Source organism: Camarhynchus parvulus, chromosome 4 (genome assembly GCF_901933205.1).
Source record: "Camarhynchus parvulus chromosome 4, STF_HiC, whole genome shotgun sequence".
NCBI classification, from domain to species: Eukaryota; Metazoa; Chordata; class Aves; order Passeriformes; family Thraupidae; genus Camarhynchus; species Camarhynchus parvulus.
In genome coordinates, this window is record NC_044574.1 from 56,297,133 (window position 1) to 56,318,533 (window position 21,401).

Genomic DNA, 21,401 nt, shown 5'->3' on the forward strand with positions numbered 1-21,401 from the left:
GATTTGTGGCAGTCTAGCAGTGGGCACAACCTACTGCTGGTGGAGAGATCTTTAGCAGGTCCTTGGGCTTCTGAAGGACTCCGAGAGTTGCACTGCTTGTTCATTCAAGCAGTATCTGTGTTCAATAGCTGTGGAGGAGATGTGTTGTAATTTTATTATTTTTTTTTAAATCCCTCTCCTAAGCTGAAACTTGATTGAATTTTAAAGATGTTTGCATTTTTTAAAGGGTGATGGGCGTTTATGCCTTTGTATAGCAGCTAATGTAAACGAAAGAGCGGATCCACTTTGCTGTTACCACCTTCCCTCTGTACTGCAGATGTCTGAGCTGCTGCTGCTGGTGAGTGCTACAGGAGGCTGCTCAGCTTCCCTTTGCAGGCTGCTCTATCCCCTGATTCTCCAGGAGATACCGTGGCTGTGGCTGCAGATTAGATTTTTCTCTCCCTCCCCCTGCGAGACCTCTGTGTGCTTTGACGTCATGTGTGCTCCTTTCAGTTGCCATAGCAGCCCCATTCCCCAAGCTCTCTGCCTGTCTCCTCTGGTAGGTTCCACAATGGTACAGCCAGCATCACGCTGCACAATGGTTTCCAGGCAGTGAAAGAGCGTGATTCAGCAAGCCACTCTTCCCCCCCTCCCCTTTTATTTCATTATTATCAGACATTTTGCCTCCCCTTTTTCTGTTCTCTTCTACCCTCTTCCCCAGGCTTTTATTCAGTTCTTTAAAGGAATACGGTGATTTACCTTGAAACCAACTGCCCATCTTTTTTTTTTTTCTTTTCCTTTTTTTCCTTTTTTTTCCCCCCCTCTATTGTTATAAATAGCCCATTTTTTTTTCTTTGGCACTGTTTGGAATGTGATTTTAAAAATACCACCTAAAGTCGCAGTTTGGGGAAAAGGTTTCTGGACGAGGAGAATAGCTGGCGAGCAAGGAATGGTAGGTGGCTGATGCTAATATTCTTTGACTAACTGCTTTCGCAGGGTGGGGTGATGAATATTGATTGCTGCTTGAGAAGGAAAAAAAAAATTAAAGCAGGGGAGAGGGGGAGAGAGAGAGAGGTTAATGAAGTAAACTGCTAAGCGAAGCAAGAAGGCTGCACCTGTCCATTTTGTGGCCGGAGGAGCATCATTTTCCTGTCTGTGTGCGGGTGGGTATGAGCGTTAATGTTGGGGCGCTGTGGGTGACCGGCGGCCGTGCGAGCAGAGCAGGGGCACGCCGGGCATGGCAGTGTGGTGCTGCTGCTTTACCAGCTGGCTCCTGTAAACACCGGGGCTTTACTCAGCCTCATCGCCTCTAACACTGCCTGCGGGCTTTGGGGGGAAGGAGGCGCCTTGGCTTGCAGCTCAGGAGAAAGATGAGGGTGTTGTGAGGGGTATATGGTAATCCATCCGTACACAGCTGTGAAAAATTTGAATGTGAAAAAATAAAGAGAGGACAAGGAGCTGGAAGATTCAGAGGACAGAAGTCTTGGCCTTTTGCAGAGTGATTGAATGCCAAAAAAAAAAAAGTGTGTATGTGGAAGTGTTTGACAGACCTTGTTGGATGTGGGGGTGGGGGTTGTTTTTAAGAAAGTAGCCTTTAATCATCACACTTCCACATTACTTGGATTCAAGTGAACAACTCAGCCCACTGGGTTTAACAGAACCACAAGAGCTTTCAGGAGAAGTGTTTACAGCAAGCTATGGGCCAGTTATTTTGCAAAAGAGAATTAACAATCTGTAAATGCTGCAGTGAAATCAATGTTGCTTTGCAGGGAGATCCTCTGTCAGAAAAAGCTACTGCTACAGGAAGAAATGTTGGTTTTGTTTTTTACAGCAGAGTGACATTATTAGAAATAATAGAAATTTACCTTGGATAATTAAGTGTTACAGCATTGTTTAATAAGCAGGCTGTGCTCCCAGTGAACCATGATGGGCATGTTTCACACCATTCGTGTGCTGGGGGATTGTCAGCTTGTTTACATGGGCTCCTTTTGCTGCATAGCTTCCTGATATCTCAGTGCAACTTTCCTCTCCTCTGATATGTTCATTGTAAGTTTTACCAGAGACTTCAACAGGGGCAAACCGACACTATGTGGAAATGCAAATTTTGAGGGAAATGATGGCATGGAGTAGAAATGTATTGGGAGGAAAATGGAAATAAGTATATTGCAACTAATCAGAGGAGTCTGAAATCAGCTTGGTGGAGGACACAGAGGTTGTCCTGCAAGCCCAGCTTTAGCAAAAGGGAAGGGTTAAGACGAACAGGCTGGTGCAGGTATGGCACAGGGCTGTTTTGTGTTTGCCCATGTGTAACCTTTCTCTGGTCCCCATGCCTTGGGGAAAATGGGGTGCACCAACCCCCCGCTGTTTTAACCTTCTTTCAGTACAATGCTGTGTAATCAATGGTCAGGAGCACTGGAGCAATATTTTCTTCGGTGGTCCTCTGGCTGTCTGCTCTCTTCCTGCTAGGAATGGTGGCATAGGAATACCCTTTCAGTTGGCTCAGCTAATGACTTTGTCTTACAGGGATGCGGATGTGAACGACAAAGGTGATTTGACCTCAGCCATTAAAAATATTCTTTTTCCCTGACTCTCAATAAACTGCAGTCTTGCTCATAGCTCTCTCCTGCTGTTTCAGAGTATGCATAATTTTTCAGGGTCCTGTTGTAATTATGGTTTTGTTGAGGAGTGTTAGGATTACAAGGATGTTCTTAAATAGGATAAGGACAAAAATCACTTACCATGAAAAATAAGTTAACTTCAGCTGCCTGTCTGCCTGTTTGGAAAATGTCCTTCTCATGGTTAAAAAGCTCCTTCAGTGCACACACAGGTTTCTATGAGCAAATGACAGGGATGAGTGTTTTCTTGTAGGTTTGGGGTTTTTTTCCCTGCTGTCAGTGGCTGGCATGTTTGCAGCTGTTTTTTAGTGATTTAACAGTACTGGATCAATACACCTTCGAACAGTGTTACAGTATCAAATCTGGCTTGGGAAAGGAAAGTGAGAGTTATCAAAATTTCACTGCCATGGTATTGGAGAAGGTCATAAAGTTCACTTATAGTTTACAGTTCATTGCAGAATTCATCCAAATTAGGGGAGGGCTAAAGCAGGCCCGAAGGAATCCTCCTTTGGGCTTGCTTTATCCCTTCTTTAAATTGGTTTTAGCATTGCTTTTGCAGAAGACATCATAATTTTCTTAAGACTTGGAAGATAGAAAAGCTGCATTTAGGGAAAGGCCTCCAGCTTTAAAATTGCCCATCACTTAAACTGTTGTTCAGTAGATACTACCCAGTTCCTTGGGCAATTCCAAATTACAGAAAATATCACCAGCTTGTTGATAAATTTTCAAATCCAAGTAAATTTTTGGGGTTTTTGTCACAAGCATTCTATACCCATAGCCCCTCCCATTCCAGTGATTACATTTTGAGCTTACAATAATAGCACTACTAGAAATTATGTCCTGAAAGCCTAGTGGTTGCAGAATGACCACAGTTGCTGCTCTGTTATGTCATTGGGAGTAAAGGAGAGAGTCTTCTTTGGACTACAATACTGAATATGTGTATATATATATGTATATGTATAAATTCTGGTCTTCAATGCTCATATTCTGCTTTTGATTCTTGCACACTTACTGTTCCTTTTCTATGATTCTGGCACACTTACTGTTTTGAAGGCTACTTGCGAGGAAAATGAACCCTCGTGAAAGGACCACCAGTGATTAAAGTAGAAATCAAAAGTAGTAGAAGGGATGGGATGGAATTTCCTGGTCCCCTCTCCACTGTTTATAAAAGTTACACAGGTCTTCTTGAGTTACTCTACTGTATTGTATCCTGAGAGCTGTAGCTTTGTTAGCAAGCTTTAGAATCAGTCTTTAGAATCAGGCTAGTTGTTAGAGGAGAAAGGCAGGGAATTCAAATCCCAAAATGTTCCAACCTTATGGGTTTTTTATACAGTGAGATTTTTGGTAGAAGTTTCAGTGTGTGAGCTCACTAGTGGTGGTGGCATGTTCTCAGCTTCATCTCTACATGAAGAATGTGAATTCATAAGCTTTATTATTGTACCCTAGGATCTTCCTGACTATGCCTGGAGCACAGGGCAGTGTCTTTTTACAGCAAGAAAAAGGAAAAGCAACTGTTGTGTTTTCAGGCAGTTTCTGGGCTTTTCTCCTATCTAAGAGCAAGACCATGTTGATGACCTTGTGAATGCAGCCCCTTGCTCACATCACAGCAGTGACATGGGAAATTTGGGACGTGTTAGGACCTGATCTAACACCAATTTTGAATATGTTGGACTCTCTCAGGACTTTTGTGAGGTAATAGTAAAAGTTGGAGGTCCAGAAGAGACTTCCAGTCAAGTCAATAGCTGCTTCACCAGGATTCTACACTAAGAGGTCAATAGCCCAGCAAATTAGGAGCTGTAATTTGAGGGTGGGATTTCAGGAGCCTGAGTTGGGCTCTTTTTTGTTAAGGAGTTGTTTTCTCATGAGGATTTTTCATTTTCTGTTCTTAGTACAAAGTTTTAGTTCTCAGGTACTTGAAAGCATGTTAGGATACAGGTCAAACCTTATACTTAAAAGTAGTCACTTCATTTTGTTGACTGGTTAGGTTCCAAAACACCATGTTTGATATTTCCTTCTCTGATTCACTATCTTAATATCACAGCATTTGCTTTTTCCTACAGTTCTTGAGGTTGTCTGTAAGTTTCTTGGCTGCATGTGCTTTGTCAGTTGAACTTTTTTGTCACATGCTTTGTTATTTGTTTTTAAGAGGGTGCTTATTTGATAAACAGCAGTAATTCACAGGCCTTTCCTGATGCCTGTATGTATCCATATCACACAGTTTTTAAAGCTGTTAATAATGTCATAAGTCAAATTTAATTACCATCCCCAGGTATTGGTGACAGGTGACTGTGTCCATATCTCAACTTGTCATAGGTAAAGTTTCTGCTCTTCCTCATTCCAAAGAAAAATTTGAAGATTTGGCCTGAGAAAGATAGATAGTATAGAAACAAAAAGAATTATTTTAGATCAGTTTTATGTTGGTCTTTTTTTTTTTTAGTGCCATCTGTTTCAATTTGAACAGTCTTGAACATGTGCTCTTGAGCACTAAGGCCTTGATTTTTTTTTCTTTATTTTTTTACTGGTGGGAGAATAACTGTGACACACTTCTCCCATTTAAACAGCACTTCATTTTGCATTATCTTCTGTCTCCTGCCTTTCTTCTTTGTGTGGAAGAAAGGAAATTTATGGTACAGATATTGCCTGAATGGGATGCATTATGGTATTATCAGAGGAAAATCTAAATTCTTTGTTATATAATGTGCAGATATTGATATTCCAGGTTAGTTTAGTTTTCTGAAATTTTCTGTGTCAATCAGACTTGAAACATAAACCCCAAATATTTCTTTCTCTTTTTTTGTGCTTAGGGCTAGTATTAGAAGCCTGTACCAACAGCAGGCCAGACTCAAATATCAGCTATGGCAACCCATGCATGAAGTTGATGCCTTTGAACTATTTCCTATAGATGAGACATAGCACATGCTGTGGTGAGTCAACAATGTATTATCTTATTAAATCATGCTTCTTGGGGGAAAAAAACCACAACAAGCCAAAAGATGCTTAATGCAGAAGCACATGATATTTTTTTTTTCCTTTTTTGTTTTTTTCTTTTTGGAGGGGGGAGGCAGGGAAAATTGAAGTTACAACTTGTAATAATTTTTAGTACACATTAACATAATGCTGTCATCTTATAATGAGTTTTCCAAGTGTATAATTTCTGCATTGCACAGTTATCAGATGGAGTACATTCAGAATGTGGTTTCAGAGGAAATGTTAATATAGCAAAATAATTTTTAAAAAAACCCTACACATGCAGTGTTCTGAGCACTATTTAAAATGGCAAAATCTGTTTCACTACTGCAAAATTCACAATTTTGGACTGATTTTTGTAGCTAATATTTTCCATCTCTTAGATTTGGTTAGGGGGGAGAGGAAAGGTGTTTTGTTTCTCTTTGAGATGACTGAAGGTTATTTGGGGGAGTCATCACAGATTTTTTTGTTATATATCTCTTTATTCTTGGACAGGAAAATAGTGAGAACAATGATGAATATCAAATAGTCTTTTTAAAAATACTTTGTAGCTTTAATGTCTTAAGTCTGCTAATAATCTCAATGCATGTTTCATACATAATAAGTAATTTTGGATCTGATAGTTTCTTTAGCATGGTTTTGGTGTACCTTTGGGAGATGAGGAATTATTTTCAGATTTCTCATGTAATCTCAATAGAACTGTTGTCAAAAACTGCAACTGTTACTCCAGTAAGTTGTAGCTCCAAGACATTGAAATGTTTTTGTAGGGAGATAGAGCTCTTACTAGTAGATATGGCACGTAGGGTGATGAAATGACCCATCAAGGGTGATGGAATGAATGCTCTGGTGACACTTTCAGCCTTGATGAAGCTGATGAAGAAGATTTAAACAGGTGTCAGTTAAATGTATTTGACTGCTTTGAAGTGAGCTGAGTAGCAGAAAGCAGTGCCTACTAGAGTGCCACTGTCAGAATTTGTGTTCTGTTGGAGTCTAGAGGGTTTCCCAAGGGGAGAAGATATGCACTGGACATGGACAGTGATTTGTGGCATGAGGAGTCACAGTCTGGATGCTCTCATCCTTGACTTGTGGACATCCACTGGAAGGAGTACATTTATGTAGAACTTAATAACCTCTCTTTTTTACTACTATGATATTTTTAACTTCTTATGGCTTTTAGGGCCCATTGTCCTAAGGTAATTCTGGTTAACAAGACAGCCCTCATCTTGGTTTAACGTCTGGGCTTAGAAACTGTGACACTGAGCCTTTTGCATATGAATGGGTCTGGGTAACTTTTGCATTTACAATGAAGCCTGAAACCATTAAAAAAAATAATATTATTTTGCTTTAATTCTGTGTTTAGGAGCCTACACATAACCTGCTAGTTGTAGATAATGAGAACTTTAAATAAGCTGGCAACAGCAAAGTATGTATGATTTCTGGTAGTTGATGGAGGGGTGCAAATAATGGATTTTGTTAACATGTCCATGATGATGGTTGCTAAACAAATGTTGCATGAAATTTTTATGGTGTTTTGTACATGTTAATGCAATTAGCTGATAGTCATGGCAGCTCAGTTTCTCTCACCATTAACATCATTAAATTGCTGTGTAAGCAGAAAAATTGTTCTTAAGAAGCTGGCTGATGCTAATCCCCACTCCTGATGATTTTGCATTTAGTAGTATATGTAGTGCTAATTTTGGAACACAGTGGTACTGCTGTCTACAAGCAATGTGACTTGCTCATTTGTCCCCCAGGTCACCAAGATGTCTTTATCTTAATCTTGCAGCTATTGATATCTGCTGTGTGGTATTTCAGGAATTTACCAATGGCTCTCTTCAGGTTATTTGCTGAGTTCAGTGCACATCTAAGTCACCTCCCCTGGCTCTGTTCTCAATTTAGATTTTAGGGTGGGTAATCAGTGCAAATACCAGGTTTTCAGAATCAGCATATGAAATGTGTCGAAAGAACTCAGAGATGTCATAGGGAGAGAGTTGCTTGAGAAGTTTCCTCCCAGATGACACAGCATTAATAGGCAAAATAAGTTAAATATGCTTAACAGAAATTAAAGACTGTAGTGTTGTGTGGCTACAAAAACCATCTGTAGGTGTCTTCAGGCATTTAATGGATTTAAAGATCTGTCTGTATAGGAATTAGGCATGCACTCCTGTAAAAGTGTGGGTAACAAATGCCGTTTGAAATCTGGGGCTTATGGTCTCTGTGCAGGCTCTCCCCAGTTAATATTGCTCATTAAGACAGTTTGATCATATAGCTTTATTTTGCATTCAGCAATATCTGTTGGTCAGAACACAAGCTTTGCAACTGTAGAAATTGTATGTGAAATCAGAAACCACGTGCAAAAATTAGCATATAATTAGTGAAGTTGAATTCACTGCCAAAATCTTTTATAAAAGGTCAGGAAAAGAAGCATTTGGAGAACAAAAGTACCTATCAATATTCAACACAGGAAAGATCAAGCAAGGAAAAAACTTGGGATGTTCTGTTTACCAAAAAACTGATGTTTGTGCCGTGGGCAATGGGTGTTTTTTACAGCTGAGTTAGTAATTTTACAAGAAACCACGTGAGAGAGGTTTTGCTACATGCAGAGAAGCAAAGTACCTGGGATAAAGGAAATTTGCGGTTTTTTAAGTGCTTGAAAAAAACATTTGAGTATCTATTTTGTAGTGTCTTGGCTTGGTATCTTGCTACTACAGTCACATGGTTTTTTGGAATATTGTGTTGGTTCCTCTAATGTTCCTCACAGGTCTTAAGTGCATGAGGAAAAATCAGAGGAACTCAGAGCACAGTTTTCTCTGAGAAACTTGTGTTCTACTCCTCCTCCTAATAGAAAAACCATATTTATATTAAATTTGCTGCATATGATAAATGTAAAAACTTACTGCCTGTTACTGATGATGGCCATGTGATGTGCAGCACATTTCCCCTTGGAGGATCTTGCCTGAGCCTATTTCCAAAAGCTATTTGTCATGTGATCAGCTAATGCAAACAAAGGTTTTCCAGAAGTGACCTCTAACACTCAACACTTCAGCTGCTCACCTTCTCTACTTTTCAAGGGGGCTGGACTTTTCCCAGAAAGTGCTGGGATCTTCACTTTGGATTATAGGCTTCACTTTAGATTATAGAACCACTTGATCACCTTTTATTTCAATAAACCTCGCTGAAATTGCCCATAAAGGGAATTTTCCTGCCTTTGCCTTTTTTGTTGTTGTTGTTGATTATCTTTTTTTCTTCATAAGGATTTTCTTTTTTGCGTCCTCAGGATATTGTTTTACAGAGTATTTTCACTGCCTTTAAAACTCAGATAATGTTATGGGGGTTTATACTATTAGCTCTTATTTTGATTCATATCCCTTCTCCCTCCATCCTTGGTTTGTCTTTAGTTATTCCTACAGCCCCTAAGATTAGTATTTTAATTAAATTATACTGAAATATAGCATTGTCAACTCATGCAGTATTTGTGGGTTTTTTTAATGCCCTGGTCTAAGTATCACATACTTGTAAGAAACTATGAGCTTTCCTTTAGCAAAATGTAGGCTTTTTGTTTATATTACTGAAAAAATTGAAGCTTGAGTATGTGAAAGAGTGAGGCTTCAAAAATGTACAGCCCTCCCACCAAGATTATTCCCTAGTGGTATATTGGAATTTTGAGATCATATAACATGAGTCTTAGACTTTTGGGACAGATAGTCTTTAAAAAATATTTTTTATTTATTTGGAAAGTGAATATTTGCTGCATTTATAATGCTTGCAAAGACACAGACATACCATATGTTGTATCTATGTCTGTATTCCCCTGGTAGCTGAACTGGCCCAGCAAAGGTCAAGCTATTTGCACATTTAAAAAATGAAAATAAAATTTATCTAGAAAATTCAAGTGCCTGCTGCCTGTCTTTGAGGGATCTCTAGTTTGGTTTTGCTCTGAAATACTGCTGGACCAAGTGCTTTTATTCTGCCACATATCATTCTCAGCTTACTGAAAAGGAGTGAGCTTAATTTATGAGCTTAATGCTTCCCTGTGTCAGGCGTGACCTGTGAATATATCCCATGAAATATTTGTGTCTGCTGTATTTTTTGAGTTCCTGGTGGAAAAAATAGCTCTGAACCACCTGCCAGGCTAGTTCAGTGTTTGGCAGGCTCCTCTTCCAATCTTATGGAGAATATCCAGGACTATTGCTGTGGAATATGGGAGTAGAATGTCAGACAAATATCTTCTGAACCTTTGAGTAGTTTTCCAGCATGATTCTTATGAGCTGTGTTAAAATAATTTTAATAGCCTGCAGAAGAATAAATGGAAATGCCAAATCAATAGCAAAAAACACCTGGAATGGTGCCAGCAGAAAGGTGGAAAAGAGACCAAGACAGCAGTAAATTCAGCTCTGCTAATGGGCAAGGCATGCAAACCCATATTATATAAAGTGGTGGGAAGTATTTTGTGACCACAGGGCACAAGGTTTTTCCTGCTTCCTCTTCAAGGCTTGTCAATGTGCTGTGTCTCTGAGCCTATTGCTTTGTGGCCTCTCCTTATCAAAAGTGCCTTCCCTTCTCACAGTTTGTCAACAGGAGCAGAAACCTGGATATACCAGGTAGTACTGCCAGCTTTTCTTCTGCTCTTGTGTGTGTTGGAAGGATTGGGGAGCCCTGGCTGTGGGTGAAAGGTGTTGCTCTTGTAGGGAGGAGCACCCACAGTACTGGCAGCATCAGCTGCTGCATTCCTGCTCCCTGCACAAGGATTTAGGGGACGTTGGCTCAAGGCTGCAGTGTGCCAACTGCTGTACAGGCATTAGGTGAGCAGCTTTAAGCTCTTGGGCAGTCATTTCCCAGCTCTAAAAGGGAGTGAAAGAAGCCAAAGATGTGTAGGGGGTTATCAGTGCAATGCAGCAAGTATGACATTAATGTCATGTTCCTTCTCTCTTAACTATCATTGTTGGGATGGAGAGTGGCAGACAGGTTTGAAAGCACAATTGCAAAAATGCATGGTGCAAGATTGTCCAGAAGAGTGAGGTTATCCAGAGGTCATTCCAACTCATTGTCCATCCACAGCCTCACGTACAGCACTTGGTATCCTTCCTGCGTTGGATGCAGACTGAAGGTTGGCAGGAAGAGAGGGAACACTGCAGGCATGGTGCAGTACTTGTGCATTCTTAATGTGTTCAAATCCCAGGTAGAATTAATAGGAGTAATTCACCAGTGAGGAGTTTGAGGAGATGTAATTATTAAATAGGAATTCCTGGGCTGTTGGATGTTGAATAGCTCTAGATTAGTTTAATAAAAATCAGAGTTCCTGAGGCTTACAGTTTTTAATCACTTTAAAGAAGAGTAAGAATATAAGAACAGCCAGTAGGCTCACAGGAAAAATCGATCTAGAAAAGGTTTCTGTCCTCAGTGGCCATTAGCTAAATATTTGGAGAAGAAAAGTAAGAACAAGATAAACAATCACCAATGGTTTCCTTGTTGTGTCCGACTGTATTCTGGCAGCCTGACTTTTTTTAGAAATTATTTCTTTGTCTTAAAAGTTCTCTTTCCTAATTCGCCATTTTCTGCCCAGTATGTGTTTTATGAGATCTTTTCTAGATATTCATTATGATGATCAAGTTCTGGTTGCATTGAAAATTCTGGGATTTCATTTGTTTTAAAAAGGGATATTGAGCATACATATTACCCCTATTCTGGGGAAAAAACCCACAAAATTCTGGTGAACCTACTGTAAAAATGCAAGGGCTTAAGCATACTATAAATGTAGGAAAATACTATAAATGTATGCACTCTGATAAGATGTTCTGTTCCACAGATATGAAATCATGGCTAAAGGTAATATTTATACAGCAGGCTGTGGAGTAATTTCTTTTGTGTATATCTTTGTGTTCGCATGGTTACTATCCCAAGCTGCTTTATCTAGACCAGTGCATCAGGTAGAGTAATACATTGGTTTGGGTTGAAGGGACTTTGGAAGGCAGGGCCTTCTTTCTGGGATTAACTGGGGCCACAGAGGCTTTCTGATTTGCTTCCTTACTGCCTTTGTTGAAAAATCCAACTCCAGTTAGGTATCCAGCTAGTGGGGCTGTTTTCCTTGGAGCAGGTGTCAGTGCTCTCCATTCTGGCCTGCCAGTACTGCATGAAAGGAGCCATGAATGGGAGGATTTTCTTGATTTATAGGCTATTACGATTGAAATAGAGCACACAAGAAAAGACTGGGTGGAAATAATTACCCTGTGCTTCATAGAGTGGATGTGATGGTTTTTCTTGGTCACATATCAGAACCAGGTAAAATAATGACCTAAATTTGTATCCAAATGTTCCTGTCCCTGTATTCTCAATACAGTTGTTTCTCTGAGCATAAGTGGTTACTGCTATGTCTGTGTATCATAATTTTTAACTTCACTACTTCAGACCTAGTTCAAATCAGTGTGAACACTGAATATGTGATTCACCACCAAAAATTCAGAGACAGTGTTTAAAAATTGACTCCAACTCTTAAATCAGGGACTTGAAGGGCAAATCAAAAAGAAAATTGCATTTTAATGCTGGTTTTCTTGAAACATAAAATTCTCTCTGAGATGTTCCTGAAAAAGATATGCATAGCTTAATTGTGAATCATAATACTACTTAAATGCCTGCATTAATTTTATGTTAGATTTCAGTCATCAGCGCATAGATAAATGTTTTTATGGCATTATGAATGCTTGATTTGCTGTTGTGCTTAAAATAATTTATCTGTCAAGCTGTGCAAGGAGAATCTCATGGATGTTTTCCATGACACAACACTGTCAAAAAAAATACCCACATGGTTTTACAAAGAGCAATGATCTATAAACCCTTTCATAAAGTGTTTTGAAGGTGCTATATAGAGTCTTCAATGTCACAAACCAGTAGTGCAATTCTCTGCTTTTCTTTGGAGAATTTGGAAAAATTAAAGACAAGGATATCTGCTTGGCTTTGGCTTCTTTGGGCAGATGTGGCAGTTGTTAGTTGAGGTTCCACGTGTGGCTCTGTACACAGAGCATGAAGCTCAAACTGTCACATGGGAAGCAGTGTTGTCAGAACTGAAGTATTCAAAAACCTGCAGTGAAACCTTCAGGCTTTGAACTGGTTTATTTTGATTTTGTGGGCTTGTAGGCCACCTTCACATCTCATTGTTAAGGTTTACTCTGAAAATCAAAGAAATGTAAAACCATGCAGAACTTGGTGGGGTCATGGAAACAATGTGAAGGTTGATTCTGGTGGGGGTAGATGCTGCTTTAACAGGCCAAAGGCAATAGGGGCAGTTTTTAAAACAACAAAAAGAATTGCACATAACATTACTCCCTAGAGACCCTATATCAAACTGTAGCCCCTCGCATGTTACAATGATTTTTATTGGGTTCTAAGTATAAAAAAGAGGATAACATTTAATGTATTCTAAGTCTTATGTCGGGGTTTGCCTGCCAGCAACAAAATCCAATGTAATGGTGATTACTAAAATGAATTTGACCTCTGACCTCACACCTGGAAATATTGCAAGGAAACTTTGTTCTGCTCAGTAATCAAATTTTAATCATCTGCAAGCACACATCAGTTCAATTAGCAGGCCTATTCCTCTCCGGTGAGACTTCACCTGGAGTGCTGCATCCAGCTCAGTACATGATAGACATGGGCCTGTCATGGCAGGCCCAGAGAAGGGCCAAAAAGATGATCAGAAGGCTGGAGCACTTCTCCTCTGAGGAAATGCTGAGATACTGGTGCTTCAGCCTGGAGAAAGAAGGTTCCAAGGGAGGAGCCTTCCAGTACTGAAAAGGGACTTCTAGGAAAGATGGGGGTACTTTATAGTAGGGGCAACAGGACAAGGGATAATGGTTTTCAGCTGAAGGAGGGTCAATTTAGAGGAGATACTGAAACAGGTTGTCTAGAGGTGATAGATGCCCTATTCCTGGAAACATTTAGGATCACTCTGGATGGGGGTCTGAGCAACCTGATCTGGTTGAAGATGTCCTTGCTCATTGCAGGGGACTGGACTAGATGACCTTTCAGAGGTCCCTTCCAATCAAAAAGAAAGAAAATAAAAGTTTGCTCAGTAGATAAACCAACAGCCCTGCAGTGGCCCAATGGCTGTGCTCATTGAGCAGCCTGACCTAGCCCTGCACACATCCTTCCTTCCCCACTGATGCCTCATACAGACTTTGGGGTCACCAAGCCTCAGGTTTTTCCTACCCATCCTGCTGGATAATAAAGCCCAGTTGCTTTGATCTTGTGATGTGAGCTACTTCTGTCCCACCACCTACTCCATTTCTTGCTGCTCTAGATAAACACTGCTTCTTTTTTACTTTGCAATTTAGGCACTGTGTTAAAATAGATGTCATTTTCACAACTAACATGGTTCTCTGCATGCTGGATCTTTCTGCAGAGGTCAGCAGAACTCTGGTTTGGATTTCATTCAGAACTTTTGGAGGGATGTAAAGAAGGAAGCTTGCTCTTTTTATTTCATCCATCAGGATTGCCAGTATTTTGCTTTAGAACCTGCTTGTAATAAAAACAGATCCCAGAGTCAATTTCTTATTTCTATGCCTTACTGACCATACCATTGTACCTCCTCTGCATCCATAACCTGTTTTCAGTTTTCTTTTCAGTGTCCAGTCGTCTTCAGTTGTGTTGCTTTGTAGTTGCATGTTTTTCAGTCTCTGTGTTAGAAACTGTCCTTGAAAAGGTTTAGTGGATGTTTCCCAAAATAGATGCTCAAAGTAATACTGCATGGAATGCCCAGAAGAGCAACTGCATGGTTTTGGGTTAGATCTGGAGGTTTGTTTTCTTTCTAGTACAGCTCAGGGTGGTAAGTAAATATGATGTTAAAAACCTGAAAGAAGGTTACATGATGTCTTCAAAACAATACCATAAAAATTCAACTTCGAAAGAAAAATTCAGCCTAAATATATTGAACAAGTTCAGACAAGCAAGTCTGTACCTGGAAAAGCTTGGTTGTGATGAGACTGTTTATTGGCCATGCTGGAAAGGAAACAGATTTCCTTGTTTGGGATGTTCCTTTATTCAATCAGTAAATCCAGACCAGAAATCAGTGGCTGTTTGAGTTATTTCACTGGGCACCTTGTCTCTGGATGAGGAAGAGGGAGAACACATGCAAAAAAGCAATGTACCTATGTTCTGCAAGATTTATCTTGCTGATTTTTTTCCCCTGTGTGAGGCACTTGCTTTTGACACTTCAAATTTATGTTATTTATTTTCGATCCTTATGTTCTAGTGCAGAGCTTCCACTTGGAGCTGAGAGTTATCTGAGGGAGAGAGTGCTATGAATGCCTTCTGTTTTTCTGTGAGAAGAATGTTCCTGTCCTCCAGAAATTCTGTGTTGGAGCAATGAGCTGCAGTTTGGAAGGACTGTGTATCGCTGCTCTGAAGGACAAGCATATGTAAAGATAACTGGCTCAGCAGCCAGATAGAGGCAGAACAGGGATAGATGCAGCAAAATAGAGGCAGAATGAGTTTTAAACAAAGACTTATGTTTAACTGTGTCATTATGTCGGATTTATATCTGTTACATCATTGCACTTAATGAGCATATGAGGAGCTTTGTGATGTTGAATATACCTAACCTATGGAGAGCTTTTTCATGTTTATTTCACCTCTACCTGATATTGTTTACAGTAACTTTAATGTATATATAACTAGCCATAAATCCTAAAATGTTAATCTATATTCATGGTGAATAGTATTAGAGTATCTCTTGGTACATTTCATGGTTTTACATTAATAAAACTTTCTGCTTTTTATTACCGTGCAGGAAAATAAAGCATGGTGTCAAGAGAGATTTAAGCCAGTATTCCATCTCCAGTATTGTGTTATTCTGCAGATGGATAGCATGAAATTCATCCAGAGAATCATTTCATTCCTATAGTAAAAAGAAATATTTGGGCTGAAAGCTTCTGCTAGGCTAGTAAGTCATCAGAATAAATAAGATTTTCATTGTAGGTTTGGTATTATGAGTTTATGTAAAATATTGCTTTTTAGTAAGTGATGTATTCATTTTCATTCACTTAGGGTGAGGCCCAAAATACATCTGCCTCTTTATCAAAAAGAGCAGATGTTGCCATTAAATTGCTCAAATTTACCATCAGAAAGTGGTATTGTACTTCTGTTTTGGCACTTAGTCTTTATACTCAGTTATTTTTTTCATGTTCAATGTCAGTCATTTAGTGATGGCTCCCATATAACACATATAATGGTGATTGGGGGTAGAAACCTTCAATTCTGGGGTTTACTGCAAATTTTTTTTGTAAGATATAAAATGCTGTAAATTTATGGAATACAAAGCTATTTCCTCAGGATGTAGAACTTGGCTCCTTTGTGCATGTGGTATTTTGTGCTATTTTCAGTGCTATGGAATTTTATGGCTTAATTGTCTAGCAAAGTGCATCATCAGCATTGCACATTTGCATTGGCATGTCAGTCTTGTTTTTTTAAATAAATAGAATATGTAGTAAATCATAATTGGCTTTTCAGAATTAAAATTAGGTCAGTGAATGAATTGATTTGTCTTTGCATATGGTAAGTGTATTTGTTTGCAGAGTACCATGCTTGCTGTTGAGATGTATTGTAACTGAAGGATTAAAAAACAAGGAGAAGAAAAAGTGAGGATGGTGTGGGACAAAGACAAAGAACAGCAACTTTGACACAGTTGTTCTTGGAGCCCAGGTTTGGATGCTGTACGTGACATCCTGCAATATTTTTGCAGGAGACTTTCACACAGTCAGTGTGGGTTTGTTAAACCTTCAATAAGTCCAGTTGACAAGTGTGCTATGCTTGCAGAACCTGCAGCCCAGAAATATGGAGGACAATGCAAAGGGTGTTTGCATAAGAGGGCAAAAAAACCTGCTGCTAATATGACATCAAGCCTTTGTCATTGAAGGTTGGTAGGACAAGCCAGTGTCATGGGAAAAATCTGCCAAGGGAACAAGTGCAATTAGTTACTAGCATTTGAATTATTCATCCAAATTAGGACTTCAATCTGTTAATAAAGTTAGGAGTAGGAAATTACAAGCAAGCACCTGACACTGGTGGTAGCTCCAGACTGGAAAAACTTTTGCCTTCAGCTAAGTTGTCTCAAAGATGGGAAGTTGTTTTAAGGACACCATGGCTGCATGCAGGAGGGAAGACCCAGCAAACCAGTGGAAAACCTTGTGGCTTTCTGAATTAATTGTGGCTGAAATATCATTAAGGGGAGAGGACAAGCGGCAGGCACAGAGAGAACCAGGCACATGCTGGTCCTTAACTGTGAGATCTCCTGGTTGCTTCAGTAGCAGCAGTCTGCTGTAGCTCTGTGACATTGTTCGTGTTCTCTGGTCCATCAGAGGCCTGTCGGTACTGAGGCTTTGCTGTTGCAACTGTTCTTATTTTCCCTTTGTCTAGAAGGCATCAAATAGGCTGTTCTATCAAATAATTTTGGTGCATTTAGTCTCTCAGTTCTCCATTTTCCCCCTCTCATCTTGTGCTTGGGGGGCTGTTGGGAGTGGCACGTGAAGTGATGCTCCAGGAGTGCTGCAGTGGGGAGGGAACAGTGGTGGCATTCCTTCTTCCAGGCAAGGTCCAGCCACACATAATGGCCACAGCTGACTGAAGTCTTTTGATTTTGCTGACAGTTTTCTTACTGGCAGTTTTCAACTGGAATTCTGGAGAGAGAGCTGCTTCCTTTAAGACTTGTTTTTTTAACCTTACAGAATTTAATTTAGATTTAGTCCTGTTGATGATCAGTTCTGCTCAAATTGTGTTTGTTGATATAGGCATTTGGTTTGGGTCAATATTGGACAACATTAGACAAAATTGGATGCCTCTCTTCATCTAAAGTCTTGGCTTTCACTGGATATTCATTTTGGGGTAGTTTTTGTTTTGTTGGGGATTTCTTGTTGTTTTGTTTTTGTTGTTGTTGCTTCACACAGCACCTACCCACACACCCCTCCCCAGCATGAAGTATCTTTTTCTGACCATGGAAAACTACCATTGCATTCCCAGACACAGCAATTCTGGGCAGGGAGCAGTCCAAGCCCCCAGCTCTAGAGGAGCTTTTTTAAAGGCACTTATGAGCAGTGCCTTACCTAAACAGATTTTTTTTTGTTTATTTGCCTCTTCTGGTAAGCCTCTGAAGTATAAATTGGTGGCAGGGTTGGCGGATATGGAGTGAGCTTATTTTCTTTCTGTTTATTGTCTGGAAATGATCCCGGAGTTCTGCCTTTATTTGTATACATTGTATAAGTGTCAGAGCTTAAGCTCATAGAACACATTTGCAGAAGATTTGGGAGTGAAGTGATATTTGTTTTGAGAAATGCGTTATGGCAGGTAAAAGCAAATTATTTTGCTCAATTCTTTCTGTACAATAATTGTGTAATCCTCAGTGTTATGTATTTTTATGAGTCCTGAGTTGTCTTCTAAGCAAGCCACTTAAAGGATTTTGTATTGTGGTTTGATTAAAGGAAGAACTGTGCTCTCTAGGATTTGCAAATTTGTGACAGAATCTTACTGCATATTTGATGTTATCTTGGTAACTTGGTGACTTGATCTTCATAAAACCATAGAATGGTTTGGGTTAGAAGGGACCTTAAAGATCCTCCAGTTCCAAGCCTCCCTGCCACGGGCAGGGACACCTTCCATTAGACCAGGTTGCTCAGGGGCCCCGTTCAGCCTGGGACTTCCAGGGATGGGGCATCCACAAATTCTGTGGGCAGCCTGTGCCAGTGCCTCACCTCACAAGAAAGAATTTGTTCCTGATATCTAATCTAAACCTACCTTCTTCAGTTTAAGGCAACTTCCTCCTGTTCTATCACTACACTCCCATGTAAAAAGGTTATGTACTCCAGCTCCAAAGGGGTCCAACTTTCTTGTAGCCCCTTTAGGCACAGAATACTCCAGGAAGCCTTCCCTTCTCCAGGCTGAAAATACCCAACTCTCTTCCTGCCTTTGAAGGAGAGGTAATTTAGCCTGCTCATCAGGTTAGAGATTGTACCAGTGACAATCATATGTGTAGTTTATTTTAGCAAACAGAATGGGTTTGTATGAAGGCTATTTTTATGTTTTTTAATTGGGCTTCTAGTGATGACAGATCACCAAATATGTTACTAGGTATTGTGTCTTGATTGATTCAACACTAAATTTAATTTGCATGTTGCCTCTTCTTAGCTGCAATATGGAAAACAAATGTAGGATTTAGAGAAGAGGGGATTAGTGATAGCAAGATGCATATAAAATCATCTCACACTGTTTTAACAGTGAGCAATTGCTGGCTTGCAATTCAGAATTCATTTTTCTAATACGCTTATGTTAACAGTTTTATAATTAAGCTTCACTTAAAATTATAATAATAATTTCCTTTTCCATTCAAGCATAACAAAGCACTTAAACAAGCATTAATAAGCCTCATATCATCTTTGAAAAATAAGTATTATTGCCCCTATTTTATAGTTGGGTAAACATAATTGAGGGTAAGTGATTTAGTGTGAAGTGACAAATCCTGAAAAGGGCACCTCCTGGATACCCTTTCAGCTCGGTGAACCTCAGTGTTAAAGTGCGGATTTTAGGCTAGATCCTTGAGGCTTATTAACAAAAACAACCTCAACAATGCTTAGTGTAGGTGGAAAACTGTGTAAATAACATGCATTGTGGCAGAAAATGTGGCTCTGAGATTCTGGTGGAAAAGACAGGTCTGTGGTGCATCACCCTTGGCAGGGGTGGAGATCTCTGTGCTCTCTGCTGCTGTGGAGATGAGGAGCTAGGAACACATCAGGGGGTGGGTGACCACAAAAGCAATCCATGAGCATCCTCTGAGCAAAGCATCGTGGTCAATCTCTTATTTCACAGCTCACTTGTTCAAACATGAAGACCCTGAATCTTGGCTGGGTTATAGGACTTTGATCATCCCTTGACAAAATGCCCAGCCCAAGCTGGATTTGAGGGACCTTGTGTGTTACCTCAGTTCTTTGAAGTTTGTCCAGTAGCTTCCAAGCAAAGACTTTGTATGTAACATCTTGATAATGTCTGCAAACAGAAAAAGAAAGCAGTCTAAGGTCAGTTCACATAGGGAATACTTTCATTTCTTTTGGGAAGCTGATTGGTGGGAGATTGTCAAGGTGCATTTGATGAATAAAAAACCTAATAGAGTAAAATTAGACTGAATTAAAGCTGACTTTGCTGCCACTTCCAGAAATATATCCTCACCTGCACCACAGCAGGAAATGCAGACTAACTAATTACAGATCCCTCAATGGAAGGTATACCACAGCAGGCTAGGAATAGAAAACCTTCCTTCCTTCAGAAGAAAAAAAGAAAAAGAAAAAAATAGAAGCAAACCATCATAAATAGTGTGATGAAGCCACCTGGAAATTAAAAGCCCACCTTTTGGGGAGATGGAGAATTTCAGTGTGGCCAAAGGCTGCTGTTGGCTTCTAACTTAAATTACACTCTGGTGTTGCTTACTGATATTTTTCAGAGATGTCCTCGCTGTACTTATGTAGCATGTGTAAAGTTCACAAATACAGAAGTTAATGCCATTTACATTGATCAACAGCTTACATCCATTACTGTGGTTGAAAAGGCCATATAACATATGTTGTATATAACAATGCATATACATTGCTGTATAGCATATAGACATCTGTCTATTGTAAATTCAGTATTATGTATTTATAAGCAAAACATTTTGATGTGACTGAAAAATCTTTTTCATTCTATTTCCTGAGAGGTAATTGAGATATGAGGACATAAGGTGTTTCTGACAAGTATTTAACCTTGGTGTATATTAGAAGTTCAAGTACTTACCATATCTAAGCAGTATTTGTCGTTAAATTAATTATTAAATAGAAGTTACATTCATGAATATTGATACTTACCCACAGATTAAAGGGGCAATGAGTCAGTTGGTACTTGACTACTACAGAAGGAGCAAAAATTGAAGCAGTGCTGTCTCTTGGTTCATTTTTAGGAGTGAAAAAAAAATGATAATGAAGTTTTATCTTCTAATAGGAAATAATATAATTCTTTTGCTGCCTTGTTGGTGTTAGTAGTAGACTAGAAGTAAACCTAGTCTGTCTCTAGGAGGTCTTATAAGGAACCAAATAAGCAATGTAATCAGGATACTAGAGTCAAAATGGAAGAAAATAAGAATTTCAGGTACTCCTCTGTATTAGCCTGCAGTTAGTTTTGTTTAACCTTGATCTGAGATGGAACAGCACTCATTGACTACTGAAAAAAAATATTAATCTGCATTCTGTCATTTTTGGATGCTTTATTGTTACCATCAAGAGCATTTCTGGATGCAGTATTACCCACAGGACTGAAAAAGAGGGAACTCTTTACCAGGATAATTGTATGCATAACTTAATATTAAGCAACGGAAGCATCCTAACACATCTAACTTTAAGCAGTTGAATAGTGTCTCAATCAGACTATCCAGGTATCTAAAAGTAGGCACAGAACTAAGAACATTGCTGCATTATGTTTGAATGCAGAAAACAGAATTGCAACACAGCAGAAACAAAGTTTCCCCAGGCAGAAGTCAGTTTTGTCTCCAGTGTCTTTGACAACCTTCCACGTACACAGTTGCATGTACATCATAGTTTTATTCAACCCCAGCAATATCAGGACATTTGTTGGCTAAAATTGATGGACCTTCTCACTGCCACTGCAGTTAGACCAAGAATGAAATAAAAGGCATGAGGCTGAAACAGAGCTCTCATTATTAGGTACCAGGCTGCTATAATCCCATCTGTGGAGATGTACAACCAGCATCTGGGTCATGTGAAATACTCCCTCCCTCCACCCAGAAGCCCTCTAATGATTATTCATGATTAATTTTAA

At 39.5% G+C, this 21,401-nt stretch overlaps 1 protein-coding gene across 10 annotated transcripts in view; it reads left to right on the forward strand.

Annotated features, from left to right (window-relative positions):
- Window positions 1-574: 574 nt before the first annotated feature.
- The window catches only part of MAPK10 (mitogen-activated protein kinase 10), a 145,299-nt gene continuing 124,472 nt past the window's right edge, over window positions 575-21,401 (forward strand). For 6 of the 10 annotated variants that reach the window (XM_030946858.1, XM_030946868.1, XM_030946860.1 and 3 more), the window contains exons 1-2: window positions 575-931; window positions 5,399-5,518. In XM_030946858.1, the coding sequence (XP_030802718.1) occupies window positions 5,511-5,518 (8 nt within the window). In that variant the 5' untranslated portion in view covers window positions 575-931; window positions 5,399-5,510. Of the gene's footprint in view, window positions 932-1,013; window positions 1,143-5,398; window positions 5,519-21,401 lie in introns of those variants that run through there. The other 4 variants (XM_030946865.1, XM_030946863.1, XM_030946862.1 and 1 more) reach the window with 2 other exon arrangements.